Source organism: Scaptodrosophila lebanonensis, unplaced genomic scaffold (assembly GCF_003285725.1).
Source record: "Scaptodrosophila lebanonensis strain 11010-0011.00,11010-0021.00 unplaced genomic scaffold, SlebRS2 tig00000101-arrow-pilon, whole genome shotgun sequence".
Taxonomy (NCBI): Eukaryota; Metazoa; Arthropoda; class Insecta; order Diptera; family Drosophilidae; genus Scaptodrosophila; species Scaptodrosophila lebanonensis.
In genome coordinates this window covers 1831544-1846764 of record NW_022060569.1, presented here as the reverse complement: position 1 = coordinate 1846764, position 15221 = coordinate 1831544, and the positions used below count along the sequence as shown (strand labels likewise).

Below are 15221 nucleotides of genomic sequence, written 5' to 3'. Positions count from 1 at the left end.
TACTGCATCAAGTGATTCAACGCCCATTGAATTCGTAATTTTTAACGCTTAGAGTACCTCTACAGTAGGCACCTTAGCAGTTTTACTCAAAGAGGCGGCTGAACTGCTCATTCTGTACGTTAAGGGCTGCCTTAAATTCTTGTTTAGTCCTATCTAGCTTAGCTCTTTGTATATACATAAATACGCATATTGGCAATTGCGCGAAATAATATCCACATCTAAAGCCATCAAAAGGAAACAAGAACGGAAGTCGACGCTACGGCAAAAGCGCGAAAGGTCATTCCACATCTGATCCAAAAAAACACCAAGAGGGGGCAATGGATATCAGATTTTGCAAACTTTCCTCTTCCCGTTTCTGGACTGTTATGGATAGCTTTTCCAGGCGAGACTGGTACTCTGGTCCCGCTTTCTTCACAAAAGTTACCAGACGTGATCTCAGCGTTTGCACGGTGCCGGAGTCGTCGATCACCTCCTTCTTCAGCCATCGTACCCAGCCTGACCGCACCATTAAACGTTGCCTCAATTGTGTCAACTCACCGCGCGCTTGAACTTAACCTCTCTTAATTCTGGTGCACTTGCTCGGGCTCCACTTGTAACGGTGTTTTGGGTATACTCGCCAGCCAGTCGAGTAAGTATATATACAGGGGTGTCACAGAAATCTTCCTCTCCCAAATTTCGCCAAAGATCAGCAAAGAGGCCGACGCGACACTCACGGAGGAGACAGCGGAGAAATCTATTGGTGCACAACGACCAGGATGACCCCCCTTATAGCTGCTAAGAGCCAATGCCCACCATATTTAGTGGGGCTGCAGTGATTTAAACGAACGAGGTGAGTTGGTATACGACTAAATAATAAGTAGAAATTTGTTAATTTGCAACATAGGGAACGACCCCATCTTTGCCATTAGCGAGGTCACCGTAGTGAGGTCCTAGACGTCATTCGGGCATCTGACTGTCTTGCTCAAAGGGTTCTTTATTGGAGGGTGCCAAATAAGCATTCATTTTTGGACCACAACTCATCCAATTCATGCTAGCCGCTATTAAAAGAATAAGACCGAGGAAGTTCAATTGGGGGGTATTATATTAAATTTATTACCAATACTCTCCCCTCCCTAGAGAACTCTGAGCCCAGTACGGAGGAGGAGCTGGATAGGCTAGCAGACAACTTCACTAGAACGTGCTCAAATGCGCTCCACAAAGCCTGCCTAAGAACGGTCTACAAAACTAAGCACAAACCACCCTGGTGGTCTTCTGAGTTAGAGAGTCTTCGAGTCGAATGCAGAAAACTATTTAACGAAGGTAGGAGACACAGAACTTAGCTGAGAGCTATATAAGTGCAAACCTTTAAGACAGCCATTAGAAAAGCCAAATGCGCCTCATGGGCCAAATTCTGTACGAACATCGAATGCACATCTGCTGCATCAAGTCCATGTAAAGTGCTGGCCAAGCCCCCCTCTCCGCCATCCCTTTTACAAAGTCAGGGACTCGCTCGTTCTGCTCATTAGCACACAGTCCCCACTATCGACACTCTTGTAATGGGCGTCCCCTTGTGGTCTGTAAATCCCACAAAAGCTGCGCTAGTACACTCCACAAGAAAGTACAAGATTCCGGAACTTGAGGCACTCACTTTAAAAGGAGTTCTGCTGAAATTCAGTCGCAGCGCAAAGTACCTCGGAATCATCCTGGATAAGAGAAAGGTCTGCTTGGAAGAGCTTAACGAGAGCATTCATTTTTAATTATTATTTAACGTTACTATATTATAAAAACAATGATTTTTTTAAAGTTAAACACAAAACATATTTATAAATACATATGTCAGTATAACACCATGCTGCTTGCAGTCATATTCAAATTATACTTACAAATCACGTTTAGCTTAATACGGCTGTTATGTGTTTGCGCTTTAACGAAATCAACTCGGCATCTATAGAATCCTGAATCAGAACTTTGTGTATTTTGAACAGAAAGTTTTCCAGGTTCCTTATCAAAAATAAAGTAGGCTCTGTCTCCAAATACAGATTCATCAGACCATCGCTTCGGTGCTTTTGAAATACCATCACGTATATCAATGCTAAAAAATATCAAAGATACATATAAGCCCATAAAAATATATATATTTTTTTATGAATTTTAAATATCTGCGGTTTTCTATTGCCTTGCTATTAATTATTTAACTTACTCTATAGAAATATCAATACGTATATAAGCTAGTGCTAAGTGAGAAGATAACATCGACTGAGTCATCGAAGCCTTAGACGTTATTATCATGTCAGTAGTAAGAACCGCTACACTAGACAAAGCAGCTATAAAAACTTATTACAACAAGCCAGCTGCTAAACATATTTTTAAAGAGCAGTGTTGTTGTTTGTTGAATTAGCCCCTAGTAATAAACTAGTAGCTGAGTATTTTACAACCGGTACTTGAACCAAGTGTAATTCGGAGGAGCTGAAAGGGAATGTGAGATCAGAGCTGCACGAGTATTCTTGTGTTTCTGTCTGTTTATTAATTGAAATGCAGGGGTTAATATAAAAAATTGAGAATGTGCGTAGGTCTAATTATTACTAATAAGTGATTCTTAAAATAAATCGTTGCTGGGGTATTGTATGCAGCTAGCTGAGTCGGTGCGTGCATATCCAGCGTAGGTGTAGGTAGTGGTGGCAGCCGGTTGTTGGTTGTTTTGTGCACATACGCGGCCGCTATTCTAACAATAGCTAAGAATAGCTGCGTGCGTTGGGCTCATATGCACATGCGTGGCCCATGCGTAGCTCATGATACGGTCAAGTGCGTGTGACATTGACAGTACGATGAACTTCAGCGTTATGGGGCATATATGAACACCAACATACTCCCGGCCGTTAAACATTTGTTTAACCTTCACTTATGTCAACAGTGAAAGCGTGCGGGGTTTCCTCTGGGAGCCGACAGAGCTCATCCAGTTTGATATTTGTCGGCTTCTCCTTTGGTTGGATGCGGTATTTCTTGAAGGTGTACACACCAACAATCATAATTGAAATGACACTGGGGGTATTTCCCAAATTTGATTTCGAAATTCAAAGAATTACGGGAGTTACGATTTGCATGGGAGAGGGGGAAGGAGGGAAATTCCAAAATGCACATTTTTTGCGTATTCACATAAGGCATCTTGGACTAAAATTTTGTGTTCCTAGATCTTATAGTCTCCGAGATATAGGCGATTATACTAATGGAAAATCGGGAAAACCCCCATAGGGGGGAAGTGGGGAGGGGGGCGAATCCAAAAAATAAAACGAACTCGTATAGCGTACACATATAAGACATATTTTTGCAAAATTTGGTGTCTCTGTCTCTTATAGTCTCTGAGCAGTGTCCAAGTGTTCATACGGACAGACGGACAGACAGACAGGGCTAGATCGACTCGTCTCGTCATCCTGATCAAGAATACAAGAATATATACTTTGTGGGGTCTGCCACGCCTCCTTCTGCCTGTTACATACATTCGCACAAAACTAGTATAGCTTTTAACCCTTTGGGTGCAGGCTATAATAAGAAAGATGACAGTCTGTCCGTCTGACCGTCTGTCCGCCTGTCCGTCCGTCTGCATGAAAGCAAGGATCTCAGAAAGTATAAGAGCTGGAACAACAATTCTGAAGAAAGTTATAGCCATAAATAGAATCACTGCCCATGCTCTGCTTGCAGCGCTGCCCGCAGCTGTTGTTGTTGTTGCTACTTTGGTTCAACTTTGTGCTGCATACATACACGCATATAAACACGAATAGGCACGTGATGTATGCTGTTAAAACTGAACATAAACAAGTCTTCTATGTATGTACTTAATAAATTTTTATTTTTAAAATTTTAATTTAATTAATTAACTCAATTTTTTTTTAATAATTTCATTTAATTAATAATTTCACCAAAGGGTGAAAGGCTATACTAGTTTTGTGTGCATGTATGTAACACACAGAAGGAGGCGTGGCAGACCCCACAAAGTATATATATTCTTGATCAGGATGAGAAGACGAGTCGATATTGCCATGTCCGTCTGTCCGTCTGTCTGTATGAGCGCAAGGATCTCAGTAACTACAAGAGCTAGGATAACCAAAATTGGTATCAAGGTTCCTATAAGCCCTAGGCAGAACGAGTTTGTTTATTTTTTCTGATACACCCCCCCACTCCCCCGCAATTCGTATTTTTTCTTATAACTTCCGTAATTCTCGAAATTTTAAAATCAATTTTGGTAGGTACATCCAGTTAGTACTATTGTGTCCGTGTGCCAAATTTCATCATGATAGGTTAATTCTGAAGAAAGTTATAGCCATAAGTAAAATCGCTGCTCATGCGCTGCCTGCAGCTCTGTCGGCAGCGCTGCCCGCAGCTGTTGTTGTTGTTGCTGCTTTGGTTCAACTTTGTGCTGCATACATACACGCATATAAACACGCATAGGTACGTGATGTTGTAACGTTGTTGCTCTGCCGCGGGTATGCTCGCCGGCCAGAGTATGCTGTAATAAATTAGGCACGCCAAAGTGCCGAGGTGTCCAACAAATAAAAGAGGGCGGTGCGCCAAAACTTCTCCACGAGTTTCTTTTATTCCTACAAAAACCAACAAAATTCAAACTGCCCGCGCTTCAGTGCGTGTGGGCCGAAAGCCAAGAATAAACTAAACTTAGAAAGAACTTAAAATTACTTGCCTTCGTGGCTTACTGTACTTATAATTACTTATACTTATAACTACTCGTAATGACGCGCGGCTGCCCGCTATGCAACGCGTCATTACACGTCCCCCCTTCCTGAGCGGGGCACGTTCCTCCCTCCTGTGCGGAACACGATCCGGTCGAGGGGGGTGGCTGCCAACGCCACCATCGGAAGCCTTCCTTCTTCCGTCATCCGTCGTAAGCCATGCGCCTCCGCCGGTGTAAACATCGCCCATGCAAGGGGCTTGGTGGAGCCGTCGCACCTCTCCAGCACCACCATCGGCTGTTCGCACGCTGTGCCATCGGGCTCTCGGCCCCACGCCATGAACACTGGCCAATGGACATGCGGCTGCACCACCTGCGGCCCCACTGCATGCAGCCGTTTCAGCTCCTGTAAGCATCTGGCGTATATTAGACGCGCCTCCACCACTCGCATGGCTACTTCCAGCCGCGGCTGCTCCTCGCGCTGCTCGCGTTGTCGCTGTTCCCGCCGCCGCAGCCTCTCAACGCGCTGCTGCTCCTCCAGCCGCGCCTGTTGTGCCCGTTGGCGTTGCACTCGCTGCTGTTCATCTAGTTGTGCCTGCTGCATCCGCTGGCATCGCTCTCTCACTCGACGGCCCCCCGGTGCCCACGGCGGCGACGTCGGTTGTCTGCCGGCGTTGGTGAGCTTGCGGGCGCCCGAAACTGGCAGTTCCGGGGGTCCCGGTCGAATGCCATCTGTTCCTGCAGCCTACACCACTTTTCCAGGTCCTTATAGTCCCTTGTCTCGTCCATGTTTCGTTTTTTTTTTCCCTTTTTAACCTTAGTTGTTTCTCCAATTTTGTCGCTCGACACGCCGGTCCCCTCGTGCAATGCTGTTGTGCCAGCTGTTTGATTAGCGCTGCCACCTCTCGCGGTTTGCCAGTGCTACCCATGCCCGACGGTCTATCGTCGGTGTTACCACTCGCAGCGATAGTGGTCGGTGCTGCCACTTATCGCATCTCCACGATAACTCGTTATCGACGGCCACCTGTCGCTCTGGTAACTCGACATCACCGCCCACATGTTTATATTATGCTTGATTTCCGGTCCTGGGCTATTTCAGGCCTGAAACGTAACAGAAAGTTTTGTCTAATTATGTCTTATGCTCACATGGGTGTCCTCCTCGGCCAGAACGGCCACTTTGCCGCTCCCGCTTAAGTGGAAGCCAGTTGCATTGCTGTTGTTGCTGTCTGTGTGACCAATAGGGCCCTGGCTGCTGTAACTGCTGTCTTGGCTGTCGTGCGGCTGTTGCGACCGCGGCTGCCTTCGTCGTGTTCGTTGACATGGCCGATCTAGTTGCCCGGACTGCCGCTGCGTCTGCGGAGATTGGTGTTGTGGCTGCTGTGAAGCTGTCGGTGGCGTGGTCCCGGTGACCATACTAACGCTGCCTCTGTCGGCTTCGCTGTCTTCTGCATTCACCGCTTTCAGATCCCGCACGTGTGCCGTTCTACCTCTGCCGCCCGCTACTGGTCGCACACGCACTATAACTGGGGATATGAATGGCCGCACTGTGAATGGTCCATCGAAGCGAGGCGCCAGCTTGGCCGCAAACTGCTCGGCTGCGTTGGACAGGTGATGTTGTCGCACGAGCACCTCGTCGCCCAGTTTGGGTCGCCACTCGCGTCTCCGCAGATTGTACTGGCGTGCCTGATCCTCGCTGGCCACCCCTTGGTTTCTTCTTGCTATGCGGGCAACAAACTGTAGCAGCGTCGCGTGTGTTTCTGGGCTACCTGGTGCTGCCTCAGGGGCATCAGGATCCCTGCCGTACAGTGTGTGTGGATGCCGTGGTTCTCTTCCAAATAGGATGAAAGCCGGTGAGTAGCCCGTTGCGTCTGAAATTGCTGTATTAATGGCCAATTGTGCTTCCGGCAGTTGTTCGTCCCACGTGTTGTGCTGCCCGTCCGCCAGCTGGGCAATCAATGTTTTGACCGTTCTATTGGTCCGCTCAGTGGGATTCTCCTGAGGTGTGTATGGTGCCGTCAGTTGTTGCTGGATGCCTGCCTCGGCGAGGAACTGCTTCAGCGCGCGGCTCGTAAACTGGGCTCCGTTGTCTGTAATGAGCTTTCTTGGTGTGCCAAACCGTGCCAGAATCCGCTCTCGCAAGGCCAGCTTCACTGCCGCTGCCGTCGCCTTGCGGATGGGGACCAGTTCTGCCCATTTACTGAACTTATCGACCAGGACCAGTAGATACGCGTTGCCCCGCTTGGACCGCGGCAGCGGCCCCACAAAATCGGCGCAGACGACGTCCCACGCTGCCTCCGCTGGTTTGAAGTGCATCTTGCCTGCCGTCAGCTGTTGCTGGGCTTTATAGCGTTGGCACAACAGGCACTGGTGCACATACTTCGCTACGTCGCGATACAGACCAGGCCAGTGGTATCGGTCTGCAACGCGTGCACAGGTTCGGCGTACTCCCATATGGCCCGCTGTTGCGTCGTCGTGGCATTCTCTCAACACCTCCAGTCGTAGAGGCGCGGCCACGCATAGCCTCCATGGTGACACCTCATCTTCTCCTAGCACGTGAGCGATGCGGCGGTACAACCTGTCGTTCTGTATGGCGTAATCTGGGTACTTGCTGGGACTCTCCAACACCGCTGCCGTCAGCCGCTGTAACCATTTACAAGTTGGTGCTGCCTCTGACTCCACGTGTGCACGGCCGACCACCTCGCGTGGTTGTCGTGACAGTGCGTCGGCCACCACATTCAAGGCTCCTTTTCGGTACTGGACATCGAAGGTGTACTGCTGCAGCTCCAAAGCCCAGCGTGCGATGCGGCCGGTGAGGCTCTCAATCGAGTTGAGCCAACGCAACGCCAAGTGATCAGTCACGACAGTGAAATGGTAGCCTTCCAAATAGTGTCGCAGTTTTCGGATTCCCCAAACAATTGCGAGGCACTCCTTCTCCGTGGCGCTGTAGTTGACCTCCGCTTTCTGCAGCTTCCTACTGGCGTAGGAAATTACGTGTTCGTGGCCGTCTATGTCTTGCGTCAGAACCGCGCCCAGCCCATACTCGCTGGCGTCCGTCTGTAGGCAGAAACGTCGAGAGAAATCGGGGCACGCCAACACCGGAGCTTCCATCAGCTGCTTCTGGATACACTGGAATGCCTCCTGCTGCTGCTTTCCCCAACTCCACTTGTGGCCCTTCTTCAACAGTTCGGGGCCCAACAGGGGCCCAACCGTTGTGGCGAAATTTGGTACGAAGCGTCGATACCACGAGGCCAATGTACTGCCGCAATTGTTTTAGATTTGATGGCGGCTTCAGCTCGGGGATGGCTGCTACCTTCTCCGGATCCGTTTGGATGCCCGCCTCCGTCACCAGGTGCCCCAGGTACCTAATGGATTTACGAAAGAATTCGCACTTATCTCGATTTATTCGCAGATTGGCCGCTCGCAGTCGCCGGAACACCTCGCGCAAGTTGCTCAAGTGTTCCTCGAACGTCCTACCGACCACCACTATGTCGTCGAGGTATGCAAACGCGTGCGGTGCCATGTCCGGGCCAATGACGCTGTCCAACGCCCTCTGGAATGTTGCGGGCGCAGAGTGCAGGCCGAACGGCATCACACGCCACTGGAACAGCCCGCGTCCTGGCACCGTGAACGCTGTATATCGCTGGCTTTCGCGCTCCATCGGAATCTGCCAGTACCCATTCCGCAAATCGATGCTACTTATGTATTTGGCCTGGCGCAGCTGCTTCAAAATGTGCTGGATCCGCGGAATTGGGTACGCATCTGGTTCTGAGCGTTCGTTCAGCTGCCGATAGTCGATGCACATCCTCCAGGCGCCTGTCTTCTTGCGCACCAACACGATGGGTGCGCTGTAGGCACTGTCGGATTGCTCGATGCAGCCCTTTGCCAGCAATTCGTCGACTTCTTGATTGATCACTGCCTGCATGGCCGGATTCCGGGGGTAGTACCGCTGTTTGATGGGACGCTCGTCTTTCATCCGGATTATGTGCACCGCCGCCGACGAGACTCCTGTGATGCTCTCAAAGCTTGCCAGCTCCCCCTCGAGGAATCTGGCGGCCGTCTGGGTCTGCTGCTCCGTCAGGTGGGCGGCTATAGTGAGCCCCGCCTGTTCGCTTGTCACCAAGGCTGCATGTCGGGCTCTGCGATTTCGCCTCCGCCGTCTGCGTGGCCGTGGATCGTTCGTTCGCAATTCTACAGCTTGACCGCCCACAGTCACCGCCCCGTTGGCCATTTGGACATAATCCAGTCCCAGTGTGAGCTCATCTATGCAACCGGGGAGTGTGAGTAGCGGCAGTACTACGCGACTGTCGCCCACCGTGACCGTCGCCTTCGTTTCTTCACGGACCGTCTTCTGTGTCCCGTCAGCCATGGACACAGTCACGCTCACGGACCGTACATTTCCTCCGTCTGGCGCCCGCAGGCGTTGCGCCAGCCTCGGACTCGCGAAGCTGCGTGTCGCTCCGGTGTCCACGACCGCCTCTACCAGTACACCATCACAGTCCACTGGTAGCGCGGCCGCTACCCTGCGTGTCGTTGTTAGTTGGAATTTGCCTGCGTGGGCTCGCCGACTGTTGATGTGGGACGAGCCCCCCTGGCGTTTCCCGTCGCGCGTCGGCAGCATTCGTTCGCACGCACCCCCATCTTACCACAGTCCCAACAGTAGAGCTGTTGAGAGTTTGGGCACGCGTCCGTACCGTGCCCTCCCATCCCGCAACGTCTGCAGATGGGTGGGCGGCGATACGTGTCCGCTGGGCCAACCGCCACCGGCTGTGGGATCGGCGTAGGGTGTGTGGCGTTCGTCTCATCATTGCCGGCCGCCTGTGACCGTGCTAAGATTGCTTGGTGCACGCCCTGTGCCGCCTGTACGTACCCATCGAGTGAGCTCACTTCTTCGCCTGCCAGGCGGAGATTGGCGCGTATTTCTGGTAGCCCGTTGGCGTGGACAAGTCTCAGCTGCTCCTCTGCAGTCATCCCCGCGCCGCGCAGCAGTCGTTGCATCGCTCGGACATACTCGATAGGGCTCTCTGATGCGCCCTGGACCCGGCTGTATGCTTCCCGCCGGCGCTCTTCTATGTGGGGACCCGCTGGATATTCTTTTAGTAGGTCTTGGCGGAACTCGGCCCACCGTTGTACCAAATTGCGCCTTGACCACTCCCACTCCTTCGCCTCGCCAACCAGGATTTCCGGTAACACGGTCACCAACTCATCTAATCGCACGTTCCTTATCTCTGCCTTATCTTCCAGGTCCCGGAGGAACGTTCTTGGGTCCCCGCTGCCGTCGAAACGTACTCCCCACTGTGCCACCTCCGTGCTCAGGGCTCTCCGCTCCGCTCGTGACATTGTCGAGTGGGCCGAACCAGCCGCGGATGCGGTTGACACGGCTGATGTTGGCGCCTGTGGTTCTGCCACCGCCTGCGCGCTTGCGAGCGGTGACGCTGGAGTCGGTGCTGTTGGGTCATCTTCGTTAGGCGCATTACCAGCAGGCGCGGTGGAACCGCAGACCTGGCTCGACAGCTTCTGGAAACCATCCTCCATAGCCTGGGCCAACCGGTGGGTGTACTGAGCCAACGCAACTGTCACCGAATCGGCAATCGCTTGTGTCAGGTCCGCCGTTGAGAGCACTGGAGCCACTGTTGGCGTCGCTGAGGCTGCCGTGGGCTCGGTTGTGGTAGCTCCCGGCGAGGCCGCGACCGCTACCGAAATGGTCGGCACTGTCGCAGGAGTTAGCGGTGTCGTGTTTGTCTCCGTCACGACGAGCAGCCCCTCCGGTACGTCCTCTTGTTTCGGGACTCCCAGCCGTCCACCGGGCACCGGGCTCAACTGACCTGTCGCCGCGGTACGCGACGACATGTTCTCGTAATATGCCGCTAGTTCTTCAAGGCGGGGTCGGTACTCTTCTTGGGCCGACTTCACGAACGTTGCCAGCCGTACCCGCAACGCCTCCACGGTGCCGGTCTCCTCGATGTCGAACTCGCGCAGCACCGTGCTGAGCTCTTCCTTCCGCAGCACACGTATCCAGCTCGTTCGTAGCATTGTAGGTCCACGCTCTCTTCCCTACTTGGTCGGATCTAACCTCAAACTTCTTTGGGGTCCCTGCTCGGGCGCCACTTGTAACGTTGTTGCTCTGCCGCGGGTATGCTCGCCGGCCAGAGTATGCTGTAATAAATTAGGCACCCCAAAGTGCCGAGGTGTCCAACAAATAAAAGAGGGCGGTGCGCCAAAACTTCTCCACGTGTTTCTTTTATTCCTACAAAAACCAACAAAATTCAAACTGCCCGCGCTTCAGTGCGTGTGGGCCGAAAGCCAAGAACAAACTAAACTTAGAAAGAACTTAAAATTACTTGCCTTCGTGGCTTACTGTACTTATAATTACTTATACTTATAACTACTCGTAATGACGCGCGGCTGCCCGCTATGCAACGCGTCATTACAATGTAAATGTATGCTGTTAAAACTGAACATAAACATGTATTCTAATTTAATTTAATTAATTATTTTAATTCATTCATTCATTCATTTTTTTTAATTATTTAATTTTTTTTTAATTTTTTTTTTTTTTAATTTTTCCTTTTTGTGGAGAGTACAGGCTATTTTACTGTCGGGCTTGCTCGACTGTAGCGTTCTATCTTGTTTTTGTACTCTGTACATGAAATGTACAAGAGTATATTAGGTTTGCGGGAGCTGAAAAATGTAACAGGCAGAAGGAGGCGTGGCAGACCCCACAAAGTATATATATTCTTGATCAGCGTGACAAGACGAGTCGATCTAGCCCTGTCTGTCTGTCTGTCCGTCCGTATGAACACCTGGATCTCAGAGACTATAAGAGATAGAGACACAAAATTTTGCACAAAGATGCGTTATGTGTGTATTCTATACGAGTTTGTTTTATTTTTTTGATTTTCCCCCCCACTTCCCCCCTATGGGGGTTTACCCGATTTTCCATTCGTATAATCGCCTATATCTCGGAGACCATAAGACCTAGGAACACCAAATTGTAGCCCAAGGTGCCTTGTGTGAATACGCAGAAAATGTATATTTTGGAATTTCCCTCCCTCCCCCCTCTCCCCCGCAAATGCGATTTTCTCTAACTCCCGTAATTCTTGGAATTTCGAACTAAAATTACAAATGCAAATACCCCCAGTTAGTAATTATGTGTCCGTATGCCAAGTTTCACTATGATAGACCGATTTACCAAGAAGTTATAGCCATAAATATATTTGCTGCTGCAGCGCTGCTCAAGCGCTGCCCGCGGCTGTTGTTGATGTTGCTGTTTGGTTGACTGCGAAAATGCTTACACAGACACGAATAGATGCGCATAGGCATACATACACTCACACAGACGCAATTGCTATGTAAATGTTCAATTATACACCCTCCCAAATCGACCAAATTTTTTTTTATTTTCTTAATTTTTTTATTTTCTATAATTATTGTAAACATATGTACAGAGTATTTCAAAGTCGGGACACCCGACTTTAGCTTTTTTACTTGTTCATACAAGGTGTGTTCCAAAGTAAACAGGACTTTTGAAAAAAACAGAACAAATGGTTTTTTCGGCAAAATCAATTTATTTTTTTCAAAATAGTCTCCTTCTGCTTTTTGCACGACCCAAAAGCATGTCGATCGAGTGTTTTAGCTCGTTGGCCCGTATATCCGCCAGTATGCCGGTACAAACCTTTTAAATGGCCTCTACGTCTGCATAACGCTTTCCTTTCATGGGCAAATGTATTTTTCCGAAAAGGTAGAAGTCGCACGGTGCCATATCAGGTGAATACGGCGGTTAATGGTTAAAATGTGATTTTTGTTTAAAAAATCGGTCACAAGCGTCGATCTTCTGAGCAATTTTTGGTCGTCAGTCAATTTGTGCGGAACAAACCGTGCACACACCTTTCGTAAGCCCAAATGTTCGATCAAAATGCGATAAATCGATGTTTTGGAGATGTTCAATTCCATTTCCATCAATTTCAATGATGATTTCAGCTGATTTTTGATGAATTCACGCACAGTTTCGATGGAATTTTCGGTGATCACGAATTTTGATTGACCCACATGTTGATCGTCATTTATGTCCTCACGACCACTTTGAAAATGTTGAAACCACTTGTGCACTCTGCTACGGGATAGGCAATCATCGCCATAAACTTGTTCCATCAATTGAAACGTTTCGGTAAAAGTTTTACCAATTTTAAAACAAAATTTAATGTTGGCTCTTTGTTCGAAGCTCATTTTCGCACCGATAACACAAACATACTGACACTTAAAACGCAATAACTTCACTTCCAATCGGTGAAATGTCATGAAATTCTCAGTGGACAATCTATAAATCGACATATAGATAGCGCCATCAGGGGGCGCTAGATTCAAATAGTCTTGTTTACTTTGGAACGTTCCTTCTACAATCTTTGGAGCCCGTTTCCTCCTTTAGAGTTCTAATTTTCAAAACCGCTCCTTAGTGCTCACTTTCACTGTGCCAGGAAGCTATTTTATATATATAGAGAGTGAAATATGTATGTATGTATGTATGTATGTATACTCCCTAGAGAATCCGAAACCGCTGCACTATGATCCAATTTTTTGGCAATATTCAAAATTGTCCAATTGGTGCACCTGTGAAATTTCGAAACCCAATTCGTCAACGTGAAAAACCACTGCTTGGTCATATATACATATAACTTCCTGTTAAATCTGCCTTAATATTGATATGAAACTTTGCATACAGACTCGTATTCGCTAACTATTTTTCGAATTTCAATGAAAAATTCCAAGATATACGGGAGGTATGAAAAATCAGTGATTGTGGAGGAGAGGGGGAGGGAAAGAAATTCCAAAATGTACATTTTCTGCGTATTTACATAAGATATCTGGGACTTAAATTTGGTGTCCCTATGTCTTATATTGTCTGAGATATAGACGATTATACGAATGGAATCAGAAAAACCCCCATAGGGGGGAAGTGGGAGGAAAAATCCAAAAAATAAAACAAACTCGTATAGCGTACACAAGACATCTTTGTGCAAAATTTTGTGCCTCTAGCTCTTATAGTCTCTGAGATCTAGGTGTTCATACGGACGGACAGGCAGGGCTAGATAGACTCGTCTTGTCACGCTGACCAAGAATATATATACTTTGTGGGGTCTGCCACGCCTATTTCTGCCTGTTACATTTTGGAGCTCGCGCAAACCTAATATACTCTTGTACATTTCATGTACAGAGTATAAAAAGCACTACAATTCAGTGGCGCAGCAACGCAAACCGGATACGCTAGTACTATTTAAATTAAATAAATAAAAGTTTTGTTTTTTGATGTAGTTACAAAAAATTAGGTTTCCTTATTTTACCTCTATTTACTTCATGATTTTATATTTGCATCTAAGCTCACCTGTATATTGGGGTTCCTCTGTCATCTCGGTACCATAAAATTAAAACCGCCTCATCTCCATCGTATGTAGTAACATTACAGGGTAGGTAAATATTTTCTCCAATCAGGGCTTCCATTTGGTAGACTGGAACTAAATAATGCAATACGTAATTATAATACATATTTTTGATTATTAATAAATAAAAATTAAAAATTAATTAAGAAGAAACCAAGTTATCCTGCAGTTGCGTCCTAACTATCTAGGTGCTATAATTCATAAAATGATTAAAATGTTCCTATATCAATACATGGCTACAATAACCATTGTACAAATACATTTATATAATAAATAATAAAGTTAGTGCTTCAGTACGGTAAGCTATGCACCACCAGATTCGCGCCCTAAATACGTAAGATTGCTGGGCTCTTCGCATGAGAGAAATCATTTAATAGTCAGAGGAATGCTCTAATGCTAATCACAAATCCATGGAGAAATCTCCTTAGCCACTACTGCACCCCTAGGGAGTCCCATTGCATTGACACCAGCATTTCCAATGAACTTCATTAGACAGACTGTTCTAAGTTAGATCGGTGGCGATGTCTTCTGCAAAAGACTTGGCATTGAGAAATATTTCACATTATCGGACCACCTCAGCGTATTTCAGGCGGAAAACCTCGTTGTTCAGTAGGCCGTTCTTCTAATTCTAAACTCAGTTTGAAACATCTGGTTTCTTTTTCAATCCTTTATTATTTATGTAGCCAAACAGCAATAAAATCCCTTAGCTCCATTACATCAAACTCAATATAAATGCAGAAATATCGCACATCTTTTCGCAAGAGTACAGTGCAGTTCTCTCTTGCCCCATATGGATCCCAGGCCATACGGACAGAAAGTGTAACTGGCAAGACGCGGTACCATTGTCTCTCTTCCTTCGGATAATGAAAGTAGCGGTATACCGATGGCCAGCTATTAGCTATAAGTTCGGAACCACTTAGAATTTGTCACTAATCAAATATGGACTAATGAAACAGATAGCCGCAGCAAGAAAAGCTCCGCAGAGCATTGCAAGCTGATCAGAAGCTACTTCTCGGATATGATCGGGGATATTATGGGGCATGGCTGTTAGGTACCCATGCTGCCAGAATAGGGCTTCAGCGCAACTACTTCTTTCGAAGCTACCGGGACAAGAGGAGGAAGCTGGCGGATAA

General features: G+C 48.0%; 1 protein-coding gene across 1 annotated transcript in view; it reads right to left on the bottom strand.

The window, feature by feature from the left end:
- The window catches only part of LOC115628083 (hemicentin-2), a 291265-nt gene that overhangs the window by 252913 nt on the left and 23131 nt on the right, over positions 1 to 15221 (bottom strand). Inside the window, exons 2-3 of the mRNA XM_030524060.1 lie at positions 14034 to 14163; positions 1863 to 2071 (exon numbers count right to left, since the gene is read on the bottom strand). Coding sequence (XP_030379920.1) covers positions 1863 to 2071; positions 14034 to 14163 — 339 coding nt within the window. The remainder of the gene's footprint in view (positions 1 to 1862; positions 2072 to 14033; positions 14164 to 15221) is intronic.